Below are 14,379 nucleotides of genomic sequence, written 5' to 3'. Positions count from 1 at the left end.
ATTGAAAGATTCAGTATTTTAATGCTGTTGACCATCCCCAATATTGTCTCAGTACAATCCCAACAGGCTCCCTGCCCAAACTGTGAAGCTTATTCAAAAATGTATATGGAAATTTGGTAAATCTAGAATATCTAAATCCATCTTCTTAGAAAAAAATGAGCAAATTTGGAAGATTCATAATCTTGGACCTCAAGATTTATTAAATAGCTACAGTAATCAAGACAGTGTGGTGCCAGCTTACGGATTAACATATCGATAGAGGGAACAGGATAGAGAGCCTCGAAATAGATCAACCCAAATACCATTATTTGATTTTAACATACAACAAAGTGATCCAGTGGGGAAAGGGAAAGTCATTTTTTTCTTAACAGTGCTGAAATAACTAGGTTTCCACATGGGTAAAAAGGAACTTCAACCTCTATCCTCATACCATACATAAAAATTAATTTGAGAAGGATCGCATAAATGCTAAATATAAATAAACTTGTAGAGGAAAAAACTGGAGAATATTTTCTTGATTTGAGGATGATTGATGACAATGGGAAGAAATAATCATCAATTTAAAAGAAATTTTAAAACACTATGGGGTACCTCAGTGGCTCAGTTGGTTAAACAAATGCCTTCAGTTCAGGTCATGATCCCAGGATCAAGCCGCACATCAGGCTGCCTGCTTAGCGGGGAGCCTGCTTCTCCCTTTCCCTCTGCCCTTCCTTGTCCTACTCCCCTGCATGTGTGGCTCTTTCTCTGTCTCTTTCACTCCTTCTCTCAAATAAATAAAATCTTTAAAAAATTTTTTTAAACATTAGGTTTCATCTAAATTAAAAATATCTCATCAAAATATATATTAATAAGAGGAACAGGTAAGCCCCAGACTAGGTGAAAATATTTTCAAGATATATTTAACAAAGGACTGGTATTCAGGCAATATAAAGAAGTCCTGCAACTCAACCCAGTTAAAAATGTGCAAAAGATTTGAACAGACACTTCACAAGAGAAGATTTAGAGAGGGTCTTAAAGAGCACATGAAAAAATACTCCACAGCATTAGTCACCAGAGCAATGCAAATTTAAACTCTCATGAGATACCCACCAGGACGGCTAAAATTAAAGAGATCAACACCATCAAATTTTGGCAAGGATGTGGAACACCGAAGTCTCGTGCATTACTGGTGGGGATGCCACATGGCACAACCACTTTTCGTAAGACACTGTTAGTGTCTTACAAAATCAAACACAGTTATGTAATGCCACAGTTCCATCCCTCGCTATTTATCTAAGACAAATAAAAAGACTGGTTTACAAATAGGCTTGTAGAAGAATGGCCCTAACAGTTTTATCTATAATAGCCCCAAACTGGAAACAATGCAAATGCCCATCAACACAAGAATAAATAAAGAAACTATGGGATAGTACCCAGCTCTAAAAAGGAAATAAACTATTGATAACATGCAATGACATGAACAAATTTCAAAAACATTATGCTGAGTACAAGATGTCAGACACCCAGGAGCACATACAGTACCATTCCATTTATATGAAGCGCTATGGTAGAAAGAGAAAATCAGTCTAGTATTTGCCTATGTGGGTGGAACTTGGGAAGATGCACGAGGAAATCTTCTGGGGGTGATAGTAATCTTCTATATCTTGACAGGGGTTTGGGTCATGCAGGGGTACACATTTGTCAGAAATCAGTAAACATAATACACATAAGGTATGTGTATTCTCTAGTATGGAAACTGTGCCTCAAAGGAAAAAAAGGCTTAAACAAAATCAAACTTTAGTGAATAACTTTGCCGAAGAATACAGGAAGTATGCTAATATCTGAAATTTACTTTGAAATGCATCCCAAACTAAACAGGAATGACGGGGTGGCAGAGGATGGAGAGAGGGTTGTATAGGTGATAAAGCAAGTAAAATGTTCCCTGTAGGATCTACGTGATAGGAATCTAAAGTCCTTCCAACTTCACAGTATATTTAATATTTTATAATAAAATGTTAAGGGAAGAAGTCTAAAAATTTTTCTATAAATGGGCATTTAAAAAGGAGTAAATATTCCTAAAACAAAAGTTACGAAAGTGCAGTGACAACAGCGCCACCTTACGTTTGTAGTCGCTGCTACAGCTCCGCTGCCACAGATACCCAACCCCTTGGACCTCCCAGCAAGTGCCCCTGCGGCACAAGAAGGCTATACACGGTTTCCCACTTTTATAAATGAGAAAACTAAAGCAGAGAGATAAATGTGCCCAATGTCCCAGCCAGCGCCCTACTCTCCTCTGATTTCTTCTCCCCACTGCAGCCAGAGTCACCTTTCTAGATGCTACACACATACCTCTTGCAACTTAAAAATCCTGCAACAGCTTCCCATGGCTGCTAGAAAGCCCCAAAGATTTAATATGGCTTATTGGCCCTGTATCACCTAGCAAGCCAGCCTTGCATCTCTGTGCTCTAGAAACACTGGTCTTGTGGTTGTTCCTCCTACACAATCTGTTCTTTCCCCCCTCGAAACCTGGGCAGATGCTTTTCCAGAGCTATTTGCACCCTCAAGTTCAAGTCATATCTTTCAGATCTTAGTGTAAATATCGCTTCTTAGGGGAAGCCTTTCTGTCCTTGCCCCTTGTTCCCACTACCCAGACGACACCAGATCTGCCAGCTCTCATGTGGGTCTCCCCATCTCAGTAATGGCCCAGCCACCCACCCAGCTGTTCAGGCCAAAACCTGGGCATCATGCTTGCCTTATGTCTTTCTCCCACACCCAACATCCGATCCATCTGCAAATTCTGCTGGCTCAGTTTTAACAATATTTTCTGAATAGATCCTTAATGGGACCACTTCTTACTCCATTGAACCAAGTCTTTATTAATTTGTATCTGCCACTGAACTGGTCTCCACGCTCGCTTCCCTGTTTCCGCCCTGACCTGCTTTCCTGCATGACCTATTTCCAACACAGAAGCCAAGGGATCTTTTCAAAACACAAAGGAAGTCATGTCACTCCTCGCTCCCTGCCTCCCTCAGTAAAAGCCCAGCTCTGTATAATGATTTCCCGGGACCTACCTGGCCTGCCTCGTGCTCACCTTGTCCACTCCTCTCCTACACTTTTCCCCACTCCTTCTGCCCAGCCTGCCTCCCCAAATATCCTGGACACCCTCCTGACTTATGCCTTCGCATTTGCTGTTCCCTCTGGCTGTAAACTTCTTTCTATAAACTGCCACATGGATCACTCTCCCCCCCTTTTCAGGTTTTGTTCAAATACCACCTCCTCAGAGAGGCTGTCCTTGACCATTATTACATCCAAAATAACCCCCCCGCAAGCTGTTCCGTATCTGTTGGACGTCCCTGATTATTTTGCGTAGCATTTAGCACTGAATGATACTAAATGGCATTACCAGTTCTCTCGTTTGTTAACTTGCTTATTGTCTGCCTCTGCAACTGGAATTTAAGATCCAGGAGAGTCCGGACTGGCTCCTTTGTTAATTAGTATCCTCAGTCTAGTGGTCACTCCATCAATAATTGTTGAATAAATGAATGTTATGGTCTCCCAGCACATTGTGTCCAGGGCCTTAAGCACTGTTTACAATGATAAGTCTGTGCAAATATTTTCATCCTGTTGGCATTCCAGATAGACCGTAGGCCCCATGAGGGTAGGAATCATGTTCCTTTTGCCACCAATTGAAACCTAAGCACCTAGTACAGTACCTGCTACAGAGTGGCCTAAAATAAGTACTTGATGACTAAAACAAGTGAATGTATGAAAAAATAAAAATTTAAAAGTTAATGAGTGACAGCAGGCACGAATGAATGAATGAACAGAAAATGATGGAACGTTCTCTGGAACTGCAATTGAACTTAAGAACATTCCTTCCATGGTCCACACTCTGATGATTTAGAAACAGGATGAACACGCTCAGGGGACAAAAAGAAAGTGGGTTCGGACCCACTTTAGGACCTTACCTTTCTGCTTGATTAGAGAAAGTGGTGCTGGATGCCAATCTAGGAAAAGTAAACAGAGTTACATGAGTATCTTAAGTTTTCACAAAGAAATGCATGAGTACTGCACTGGGAGCCCCTGTGGCCCTGGCTCAGATGGGGAGAAGGAAAACCACTGACAATTCCACTGATTAGGGACAGAGGGCCCACTTGGTGATCAGTCTCCAGGGTTCAACTTAGCCCAGATCCTGAGATCTGCTTTCTGCATCAAACCAGATGCTTCCACAGAGACACACACAGTTAAGGTGGTTTAACGTGTCACCCGCCCAAGCCACAGACTGGCCACTGCAGAGGTTAGACAGAGAACAGAGCAGTGTTTGACCCAGTCCATGTCTTTACATATGAACTCAACTCAAAATTCATTTCTTTGTACTCCACCTTTGAAATGTAACCATAAACTGCAAAAGTCTCTGTAAGACAGTAAAATAGGTAAGAAGGGTGTTTGTCAACTAATCTGTCAACAAACTGAGATGACATATTGGGAAGAGAAATGTATTAAGGAATCATTATATAATGTAATTTTTAACAATTATATGGTTCATACACATGAAAATATTCTAAATATATAGCAAGAAAGAGAATGTCTAAACCCGCTAAATGGGTGGGTTTAGAAAAACATGTCTCAATCAATAAGATATTGAAGAAACAAATAAGGGAAATGCTCAAGTTCATGGACCTAAGACCACAAGCGGCGTGCACCCAGCCAAGAACGCATCTGGAGAGGAATGGAGGGTCCAGCAACCGCTAACACAAGACACCATTCTCAGTTGCTTTGGTTAATGACACTACAGCGAATCAATAAGCATTGACTGGCAAGTGAAATAAACTGTCATTAAGGGAGGAGCCAATGCAATCTTGATGGCTATAGCTACATAACGGACTGGATAAATTTTAAGAGGGATCTAATTAGAGAGCAAAGTACAAAATCACAGAAAAGCTTGGGTGATAAATGCTGAGCTTACATATGCTTGGAACACCCTGGAAATGGTTCCTGTGGGACTAACATAAATAAACTCTGTCTCTGTAAATCCACATTACCTCATCTGGAACTGATTCAGAGCAAGGGAGCCCTGAATCAGGTGACTGCTGAACCTGTTTCCTGGTAGGTCTGGTAATAATCTGGCTTGGGTTGCTAAGGGCTGTGGCAGCTACTTTAAAACCCCGCCCCCCCTTCCCGCCTCCCCATCTCTTGCCAGTCTAGCCAAAGGAGGTAGAGATCTAAATATATGTATATGTAAGCAGGCAAAAATACATCTGCTACTGTTTTGCCTTTTACTTATCTTCAAAACTCACACCTTTTCATCCTAACAGCTAGAAGTGCCTGAACACAGTTTCTTCTTGCTTATTTTAAACAAAAACAAAATAAAACCCCTCTCTATATCGACTACAACTTAGATCAGCTCTTTCAAGGAGATGGTAACAGATCAGAACAATAATTCTATCTGTCCTAAATCTGAAAAGTATTGACGGTAAGAATTGTGGCCTTGCATTAATAAAAACTCTCAGTTCCACAAGCTGGTCCGTGTACTCCATGATTGCTATGATTAGGTTAAAATCTAGGACTGAAATAAAATATTTCATCTTTTCTTCTCTCTCCATCACCCACTGTTCATCCCTGCACAATGGCTATTTCTAGGTATTCAAGGTGGTAGAGTTATACCCTAGCTCTGTGCCGGGACAGATGGAACGAAGCCCATTCATGCGGAATTTCGTCCAGTCCTCTCCTATCAATTATGCACACCAGGACTACAGTTTGTTCCTGAATTTGAACTTTACATATACCCATGAAATACATCCCTTTCTTTCTCATGTCCTATCCACTAAATGGAATTTTCTTAATGTGAAGTAGTTAAGTCTAATCTCCCCTCAGTCTGGCTTAAAGCCCTGTTCCCAAAATAGGTCTGCCCTTTCCTTTTCTGAGTCAGAAGTATGAAACTATACTCCATCTTCCCCTCCCAGGACAATGCCTCAAGACTGCAAGATGCTTAGAGAATCTATCTTAAAACCGGTAAAGAGAGATAATAATATCTAAATCTTATAAATAGTAGTATCTAAAAATAACATCTAAAATTTGTAAACCATTGAACTGTGAAAGGTGTACCGTTCTGAGTACTGTCCCACACATTAACCCAAGTAACAACTGAGAGGAACCAAGAATAGTTTTCGTAGTGCGGTTTCCTCTAGCTTCATTCTGACACTGTGACCTTGTGACCCATGACCCGACACAGCTGGGGAATTCAACCCGAAGTTTGGTCCATTCCATTTTTAAAATGAGTCTGAGCTGATCCACAAATATCAGACATCTATAAGGTTATAGAATGTTTTACTTTTGAACTGATAGCTTTTATGTCAAGGTATAGAATGCATAAGGCTCCTCCTTACTTCCAAACAGAACCAGAGCACTACTCACCTTCCCACGGACTGCATAATATCCAGCAGCAGTGGGGCTGCCAGGTCCGGGCTTAAATGAATGAACGTGGAGAGGACCACGATGGCCAGCCCCAGGGTTTCCTCATCATATTCCTCAAGAATGGCCCCACAGTCATGGCATCTGCAAAGAAAACAGAGGAATGCTGTCCACAAAAACCATGAATGGTTTCAAGATAAAACAAAGTATATAAAGCCAATTCTCAGGAGTCTTGGAAAAGTCCCCTGAAGGAGGTCCATGGCCCCACTGTCAGAGAACATAAGGGACTCCAATGCCACCCTCCCCCTAGACACAGAAACAGCACAGAGGGCAGAGATCAGGAAGTTTCTTTAAGTCACTGAAAACGTCCAACTCACAACTGTCTGGCCTCTATGGACATGAATCATTGGTCCCTTCTACAGGGACTGCCAGTCGGACTCACAGTTTGAAACTTCTGGTTAAGGGATTTTAGGCATGTAAAATTATTGCTAGGGATAGTCAGTAACTAGATTTTTTTTTTTCATTTGTTGAAATTAAACATGAAAAATGCCTAGACACAAATGGAAGCTTTCCTACACTCTCAAATTGAAAAGTATCCTATTTGTGGGTGAGACACGGGATACTTCAGCCAGGAGAACATTCTAGAAAGCCTGGGGAGTCTGGATTCCAGCCTCTTCCCTCTCACTCACTCAGATCAGAATTAGGAACTCACCGCACCTACTGAGTATAATAGGAAAAGACATAGTGGCACCTGTTCTTATGCCACTTCCAACTTACTGCTCTTGGTAATATCTACTCTAAGTTCAACTTCATTCATCTCAACTGAAGCCACAGCTGGACAGCTTTATAAAGTGAAGGGACGGGGCGCCTGGATGGTTCAGTCATTAAAGCATCTGCCTTCGGCTAGGGTCATGATCCCAGAGTCCTGGGATCGAGCCCCGAATAGGGCTCCCTGCCTGGTGGGGAGTCTATTTCTCTCTCTCCACTCCTCCTGCTTATGTTCCCTCTCTCACTGTGTCTTTCTCTGTCAAATGAATAAATAAAATCTTCTTTAAAAAAATAAATAAAGTGAAGGGGAAGTCTACCAGGAATAGAGAGGGAACTAGAGCTAAGATCACTATTGAGAACTTCCTGTCTGCAAACTTCCCAAATACAAACACCCCTGACAAATCCACCTTTCAAAAAAAAAAAAAAATAGGATTCACATCTGTAAATAAAAAAGAAGAGAAATGGAGCGTACACAAAGACTGGGACTTAAAGGAGGACACAGAATGGGGACATTGTACAGAAGGAGGAGCCAAGAAGAGGTCTCCCCACACTGCTCACTGCTCCCCACGTGGAATTTCCACAGTTGGGAATGTCTTCAAGGTGGGCTCCTTCGCTTCTTTAGGAATGGCTGATGCTGGGGGCCCGCTGCATAGATCCTCCCACCAGCCCCTCGCACCTGTATCACGAGCCTACCCACCGCGTCACCAGGAAGTCTCCCTGGAGACTTCTCCAGAGAGAAGAGATCTCTCCCAACTGGAAATCCCACAAATCTTATTCGTTATTATACTCAGTACTCAAGCATTTGTGTGCCAGGAAATGTACAGGGAACTCAGAGTTTAAAAGACAGAAGAAAGGGTCTCAGTCCCTAAGGAACTCACAACCTATATGTGTAAACAATAACACAATTAAAATACAATGTGTAGGTGGTAGAACACAAAGACATAGTAAATACTATGGAAACTTGGTGTATGGTATGACTAATTCTGCCTTGTGTACTCAGGGAAACTTTGCCTTCAGCTGGGTCCTGAAGCATGACTAGGAGTTCGCCAAGCAGAGAAAGTGAAGAGAGAAAGGCACCTATACAATCACAGCAGAGAGAGCACAGGCATGTTCTGGAGAAGGTGCAGGCACTGGGGCCAGAGCTCCTGATGAGGAGAGGTAAGGCCATACCTTCACAAGCTAAAGGGCCTTTTATCATAAGCAAAGGCATTTGGACTTTATCCTATAAGAAATCTGGGGATACCGAAGGCTGACAAACCTCGAAGTGACGTAACCAGTTTGAGACTCAGAGAAAGGGCTCTGCTGGCAGGATGGGAATGAGAATCAAGTCTCCATACTTAATTCCATCCTCACAGTTTGAAGCTTCTAATAATCAGTAAGTGGCTATGATTTGCATCTGTCCAAACTGAGAAAGGAATGTGCCTTGGCATAAATAGAAGCTGGCCATACAACAATATGACGTTTCTTTTCCATTTTTTTTTTAAGATTTTATTTATCTATTTGACAGAGAAAGAGATCACAAGTAGGCAGAGCAGCAGGCCGAGAGAAAGGGGAAGCAGGCTCCCTGCTGAGCAAAGAGCCCAATGTGGGGCTCCATCCCAGGATACTGAAATTATAAACTAAGCCAAAGGCAGAGACTTAACCCACTGAGCCACCCAGGCTCCCCTGATACAACATTTCTAAAAAAAACAAATGTCTACCCACACTTAGGGCCATGGCCCCTAGACGAACAAGTTATGACTTAAAGTATAAAATGTGCTGAGCAAATGTTCAAATTCTGTAACTCTGGTGAGGAAAAGAACCACGTGAGCTTACTTGTCCGTCATCACCGTCGGCTGCTCATCTGTGAATTCTTCTGGGGCCGGCACAAACATGCTGACAATGCTGGGTGCGGACAGCAGGCTGGATTTCGTGGCACCTGTGTAAACGCAGGGAGACACCCGGTGAAGAAAGGTCTATTTCTGGGGGCCAGGAAAAGCCCCGTCCTCCTCTCATAAAGCCTCCCAAGATCACACTCATGGGATGTGATGGGATCAGCCCCACAGTTTTGTGAAAAACCCTCAAGGGTCAAAGGAATTCAAGAAAGACTTATTGGTTTCAAGGATAAAATGAATTCAAGAAGGACTGTGATTTGTTTCTGTTTGTGTGATTTTTAAGAGTTGGACTCCCTTTGCTTCTTGACTTCAAAAAAAAAAAAAAATCAGAAAGAGTTCATTGTGCCAACAGGGGACGAAGACAATAGAAAAAGGGGGAAACGTATCCAAGAGCATCCTTAGGTGAGCTTACAATCCTTGTTTGCTAGGCATACATGGGAGCTGCCCTTACGGTCTCACATTTCTAAAATCACAAATGCTTACCGACCCTAAAATGCTGCTAAATTGAGGTGGAAATAAGAGCCCAAACTCTACACACTTAAGCAAGGGGAGGGGTTTGAGCTAAGAAATATCACGACAGCTTTATACCTTGGAAATTAATATCATAAGCCCAAAGAAAAAGACTTTTGTTTTTCAAACTGAAATACTTATGAATGAAAGATCAAGTGCTTTGAAGGAATCATCCAGCAACTTCAGCCAATCAACATCAGAGAGTTTAAAACTTTGGGTTTTGATGGCTTCGGAGAAACCTAAGGCAGGAATCTTGGCGACATGTTCTGGCAATGAGTAAACCTAGAAAGCCAGGGGATTGTTCTCTACCAAGAAAACCACCAGTGCCAGACGGAGGCAGGAAAGAAGGCAGAAAAACTCAGTGGTCATTGAAGAGTCTGTTTCTCATCAAGGAACTGGAAAAAGTGTTAAAAAACAAAATAAAATTATATGATCTTTCCTTAAATAAGAGAAAGATTAGATTCAGATTCAGAAAACCGGCTTTTAAAGGAAGTAACATCAAAATTTAGAAACCTAGCAAAGTGGGCAATGTGTTTCACTCTGACGGAGAAAAAAATTGTACTGAAGCCTTTCAAGAATCAAGATACCGCCAGACTGTATATTCCCTTGACAGATCAAAGGCTCCAAAGTGTGTTTGTGAGAAGCAGGAGATCTGCAGACTCGAACAGCAAGGGAAAGTATCTAAAAATATCTTTATGTCACTTCCTAAGATCCCCAATGGGTATCTATATTCTACTACAATATTTACCAGCTATCTCTGACTAACACTCGTTCCTACCTGTACCCCAGTTTATCACTAACAGTTGGATCTCCAGCTGTTTCATCAAGAAGATGATTTAAGTGGAAGCAACAGTATTTATTACAAGTGTAACTATACTTTGATTAATAATAGAAAAGGCAAGAACTGGGCCAAGATCAAAGGAGACATATTTAATTATTAAACACTAAGGTAAACAGCATGAAGTTGCTTCAAGCAACCAAAACACAGAAAGTTTAAATCTAATATTCCACATTTCTTGAACATTGACAGACCATGTCTACCAGATGTCAAAATGTCTATACTGAAAGTAGAAAAAGTCAGCCCAAAAGATGATGATAGATATACAGTCTTACTGGAAACAAGGCACTGAAAGGAAAAAAATATATATTCTTGAGTTAAGTCTTTCAGAAGATTATCACCAATTACTATTAAACAGAATTCACAATTCAAGTCAAGAAAAAGGAAGGAATCAAAGTCATTTGGGTGGTTTCAAGCCAATAATTACCCAATACAAATGCCAAGAAACAGGTGTTTTTGACAATAATAGTACTGTGGAGTTGTTTATTCACATGACAACACAAAACATGTCATGCAGTATTTAAGGCAATCCTCTATAAAAGCTGGGGGGCGCTGGCTTCCCATGGCAACATTAGCTAAATTGCTGGATTTCTGAATATGGAGAATCATTTGGGAGAAGAGCAATGTAGACAAAGAGGGTGGGGAATGCAAAAGGAATCTATATACTTCAGCTACCTCTTGTTCTCGCTGAGTTACAATGAAACCTGCAACATTAAAAGCAGTCCCGTTATCCCCCAGTTGTGGGACGGCACCACTACCCCAAGTGTACTCTGTATGGAACCAGGAACAGAAATAGAAGGTTCTTAGAAGCTTGGATAAAGAGGGGATCTCCTCCAAAATCCAGCTCCAAAGCAGAGATTTTGACCAAAGCTCCTTTGGGAATCTTAGAGATAGGAGGCATTGTAAATGTTTTGGTTTGTTCAAAGGATGCGAGCGCCCATCCGTCCTTAGCTGCCTCAGTGGACTTCCCCAGTTTACTGTGAAAGCGTCTTTGTCTTTCTGCTTTTGTTCCCTTTGCCTGATTCCATTTCTGTGGCTGCTAACTTAGTCACTGGCTCGTGGAGAAGCAAGCACCAGAGTTGTTTGACCACTGACTTCTGCTCATAAAAGCTTTTCTTCGGCCCATAAATGAGAAGAGTCTCATCATCTACAGGGGTTAAAACTGCTACTTGTTGCCCAGTAAATGTCAGCAAAAGCTGAAGATAAATATCTCCTCATTTCTGAGGAAAATCAGAAGAGTGGTAAGGTCCTAAATAATAAGTCTGTTTGATTGAGGGAAATAGCTAAAAGAGGCGGTCATAGTTCATTTTTTGTTTTTTGTTTTTGTGTTTTTGTTTTTTACAAAGGATCGCTGGAGCTCCTTTCTGAATTAAAAAAGAACAAAAGTAATGATAAGCCATGAGATGAATTTGGGAAAATACACATTCTGATGATCTTGGCGCAGATTTATAAATCAGCTTACTCTAATGGGCAGCAAAATCCATGAGTATATTTTGTGCAGTTTCAGAATTTAGATTTCAAAGAAGCTATTCATCTATGATACCAACATTCTAGAATGTTCAGAGAAGATACACAATAATATGGATGGCTGATATGCATTAAGAGGTATATCAAAGGAGCCAGGGACATATGGTCTTGAGGAAATAAGCAAAATGTGGCTATTTTTCAAACATCTAAAAAATTAGGTGAGAGGCTAGACTTGTTTCAGGTGGTCCCAAACAGAAAGTCACAATAAGGAAGAACTTTCTGTTGATAATGTACAAAGAGGAGATGTCATGCATTCCCAGCCCCTGGAGGTGTTTGAGCAGAGGTTGGATGCACTTCACGGAGCTGCTTAAGAAGAGACTTTGGCAGCTGCTGGGAGACCAGATGAGTGACATATACAGTGTCTCTCAGCTCACGCAGTCTGAGATTCCACGACGCAACTCACCTCTCATTCTCAACGGCTGCCCCTCCAAGTCAGGGTTTAGGCACATGGGCACGTTGCACTGCCGTTTCCCGGGCTGTATCTGTTCTGTGGATAAAGAGAGCATTTCAGTCTTCAATGTGGTCAATTTAGCACAAGTCACAATACAAAGAATTTAACCGATAACCTCATGGGGCCATTTTTGGGGGGTCACTGTTATTGTTGATTATTAATACATATAGGAAACATCCTAGATTTCAGGTAGGGTTGTCTGGGGTTTCACTACAAACCTGCCAGTCAGGTATATGCAATGTAATTAAAAGCAGGAGAGCATGAGAGCATCTAAAACTGTCAAAAAAAAAAAAAAAGTGTGGATTCTCTACCTCCCCACCGAGAAAGCTCAAATACCATTACCTCTTGATATGAAATGAAAAAACTGAAAGGCTAATGTCACAGCCATGAAATAAATGTTTTATGCACATCAGTAAATAAGCAATCATTTGGGGCAATAGCCAGAGAGGTCATACAGAAAACAGGTGAACAGGTGGCAAGAAAATGGCAGGTGTCTCGCTGAGGGCTGAGGGACAGGGGTGAGGTCAGCTACTGAGAGCTGAAGGATAGGGGTGAGGGACAGGGGAAGACATGGAGGAGTGGGGCTTCTGGAACATCTGCTTCCTATGAAAGATGAGACAGAGAAGCAGCCATCAGATGAGCACGGATGGAGAAGAGGTAGGTATTCGGCGAGCAAGCAGGTGCATGCTGAGGTGAATGGATCATAACCCGTGTTTTAGACTGCCTCTCGCAGTGTCAACACAATTAGATTTGTCCCTTTGCAGACCATGAGTCACCGAATCGACATATGTGCTATAATGCGTCATGCCACCTAACACTGACTTACGCATTGATCGACTTTCCTGTGGTCAGATTTGGGGAGAACTTTTCGTGGCACTAATCAAACCTAGAGTATTGAGATGAAGCTCTAGTAGGACTTGGTGACTAGAGAACCAACTCAGAGAATGGAAAACAAGCCCAGGAAAACAGGTGAAAGATAATTGCACAGTATGTAAATGTCAAGTATTAACTGAGAAACCAGAGCGACATGAGTGAGTTTGGTTGAATGTGAAAAATTCAGTTAAATGGGTTATTTGGCATCACGTAGACTCTGTTTTTAGATTAAAATTTGGTTTGGAAATTGAGATCTATTTGCCTTTTTATAACTCTACTGAGTCAATCAAACTAGTTGGCAATCATAATCCAAATCTGAAATGGTTAGCATAGGCTGAGCTACTTGCTATAGAAAATAGAAGCATGGTAAAACAATCTTCAGAGCCCCAGGTCAACCTAAAAAAAGGTGGGCATTTAATTATCAGAGAACTAACCAACAAAGGCTCTCACACTCCGTTCCTCACATAGCTTCATCACTAAATAGAGAAACAGAGTCAGCCCTCTTTGGTGTGGATGGAATGACTCCACCCAGACCCCTCAGCTGTTGAGGCTGGTTACCCTGTCTTTCTCCTTGACCCTTGCCTGTTGGCTTTCGGACGTTCCATTATTCACTACCACTTATCACCTAAAGGAAGACACAACATGAAACCTTTAAACGTTAAGAACCCTTATAAAGGCTGGAGAATTGAAACTATCTGTCAAACATAGGATTGGGTATTTTTGTGTGGGATTTAATTATTTAGCTCTCCTTTTTTGAAAAAAACAATGGATGGGGGAGATAAGATAAAATGTATGTCAATATTATGGTTTTGAAAAAAATAAGTCTGTCGATAGTTCGGTTTTGTGGACGTCACAATTCCTGGTCATAAGGAAAGATATTACAGTGACAAGCTCACAGAACTATGGCCAGAAAGTACTAACCAAGATACTGAAATAGTCTGATCCAATGTTGGCCACTAGAGCCTATCACAGTAACAAACCATGACATTCATAGCGCACGTGTGTTGCAAAGGGCTTCCGCATGTGTAATCTTGCAACTCAAATGACCCATTTAATTACAAAAGAAAAAGAAAAAAGAAAAACCAAACACGAAAGGCAGTCATTCCAGAGAACAGCATTGTGGCAGGACTACTGGCTTGGAAAGGAGT

General features: G+C 41.5%; 1 protein-coding gene across 4 annotated transcripts in view; it reads right to left on the bottom strand.

Moving 5' to 3' along the window:
* UNC79 (unc-79 homolog, NALCN channel complex subunit) overlaps positions 1 to 14,379 on the bottom strand; it is a 237,283-nt gene that overhangs the window by 52,256 nt on the left and 170,648 nt on the right. For all 4 annotated transcript variants that reach the window (XM_032345110.1, XM_032345113.1, XM_032345112.1 and 1 more), the window contains 4 exons: positions 12,311 to 12,394; positions 8,974 to 9,076; positions 6,394 to 6,534; positions 3,948 to 3,986 (listed from right to left, as the gene is read on the bottom strand). In XM_032345110.1, coding sequence (XP_032201001.1) covers positions 3,948 to 3,986; positions 6,394 to 6,534; positions 8,974 to 9,076; positions 12,311 to 12,394 — 367 coding nt within the window. The remainder of the gene's footprint in view (positions 1 to 3,947; positions 3,987 to 6,393; positions 6,535 to 8,973; positions 9,077 to 12,310; positions 12,395 to 14,379) is intronic.

This window comes from Mustela erminea, chromosome 5 (assembly GCF_009829155.1).
Source record: "Mustela erminea isolate mMusErm1 chromosome 5, mMusErm1.Pri, whole genome shotgun sequence".
Classification (NCBI taxonomy): domain Eukaryota; kingdom Metazoa; phylum Chordata; class Mammalia; order Carnivora; family Mustelidae; genus Mustela; species Mustela erminea.
Note: the sequence above shows the minus strand (reverse complement) of the source record. Positions and strands in the feature narration are given on the sequence as shown.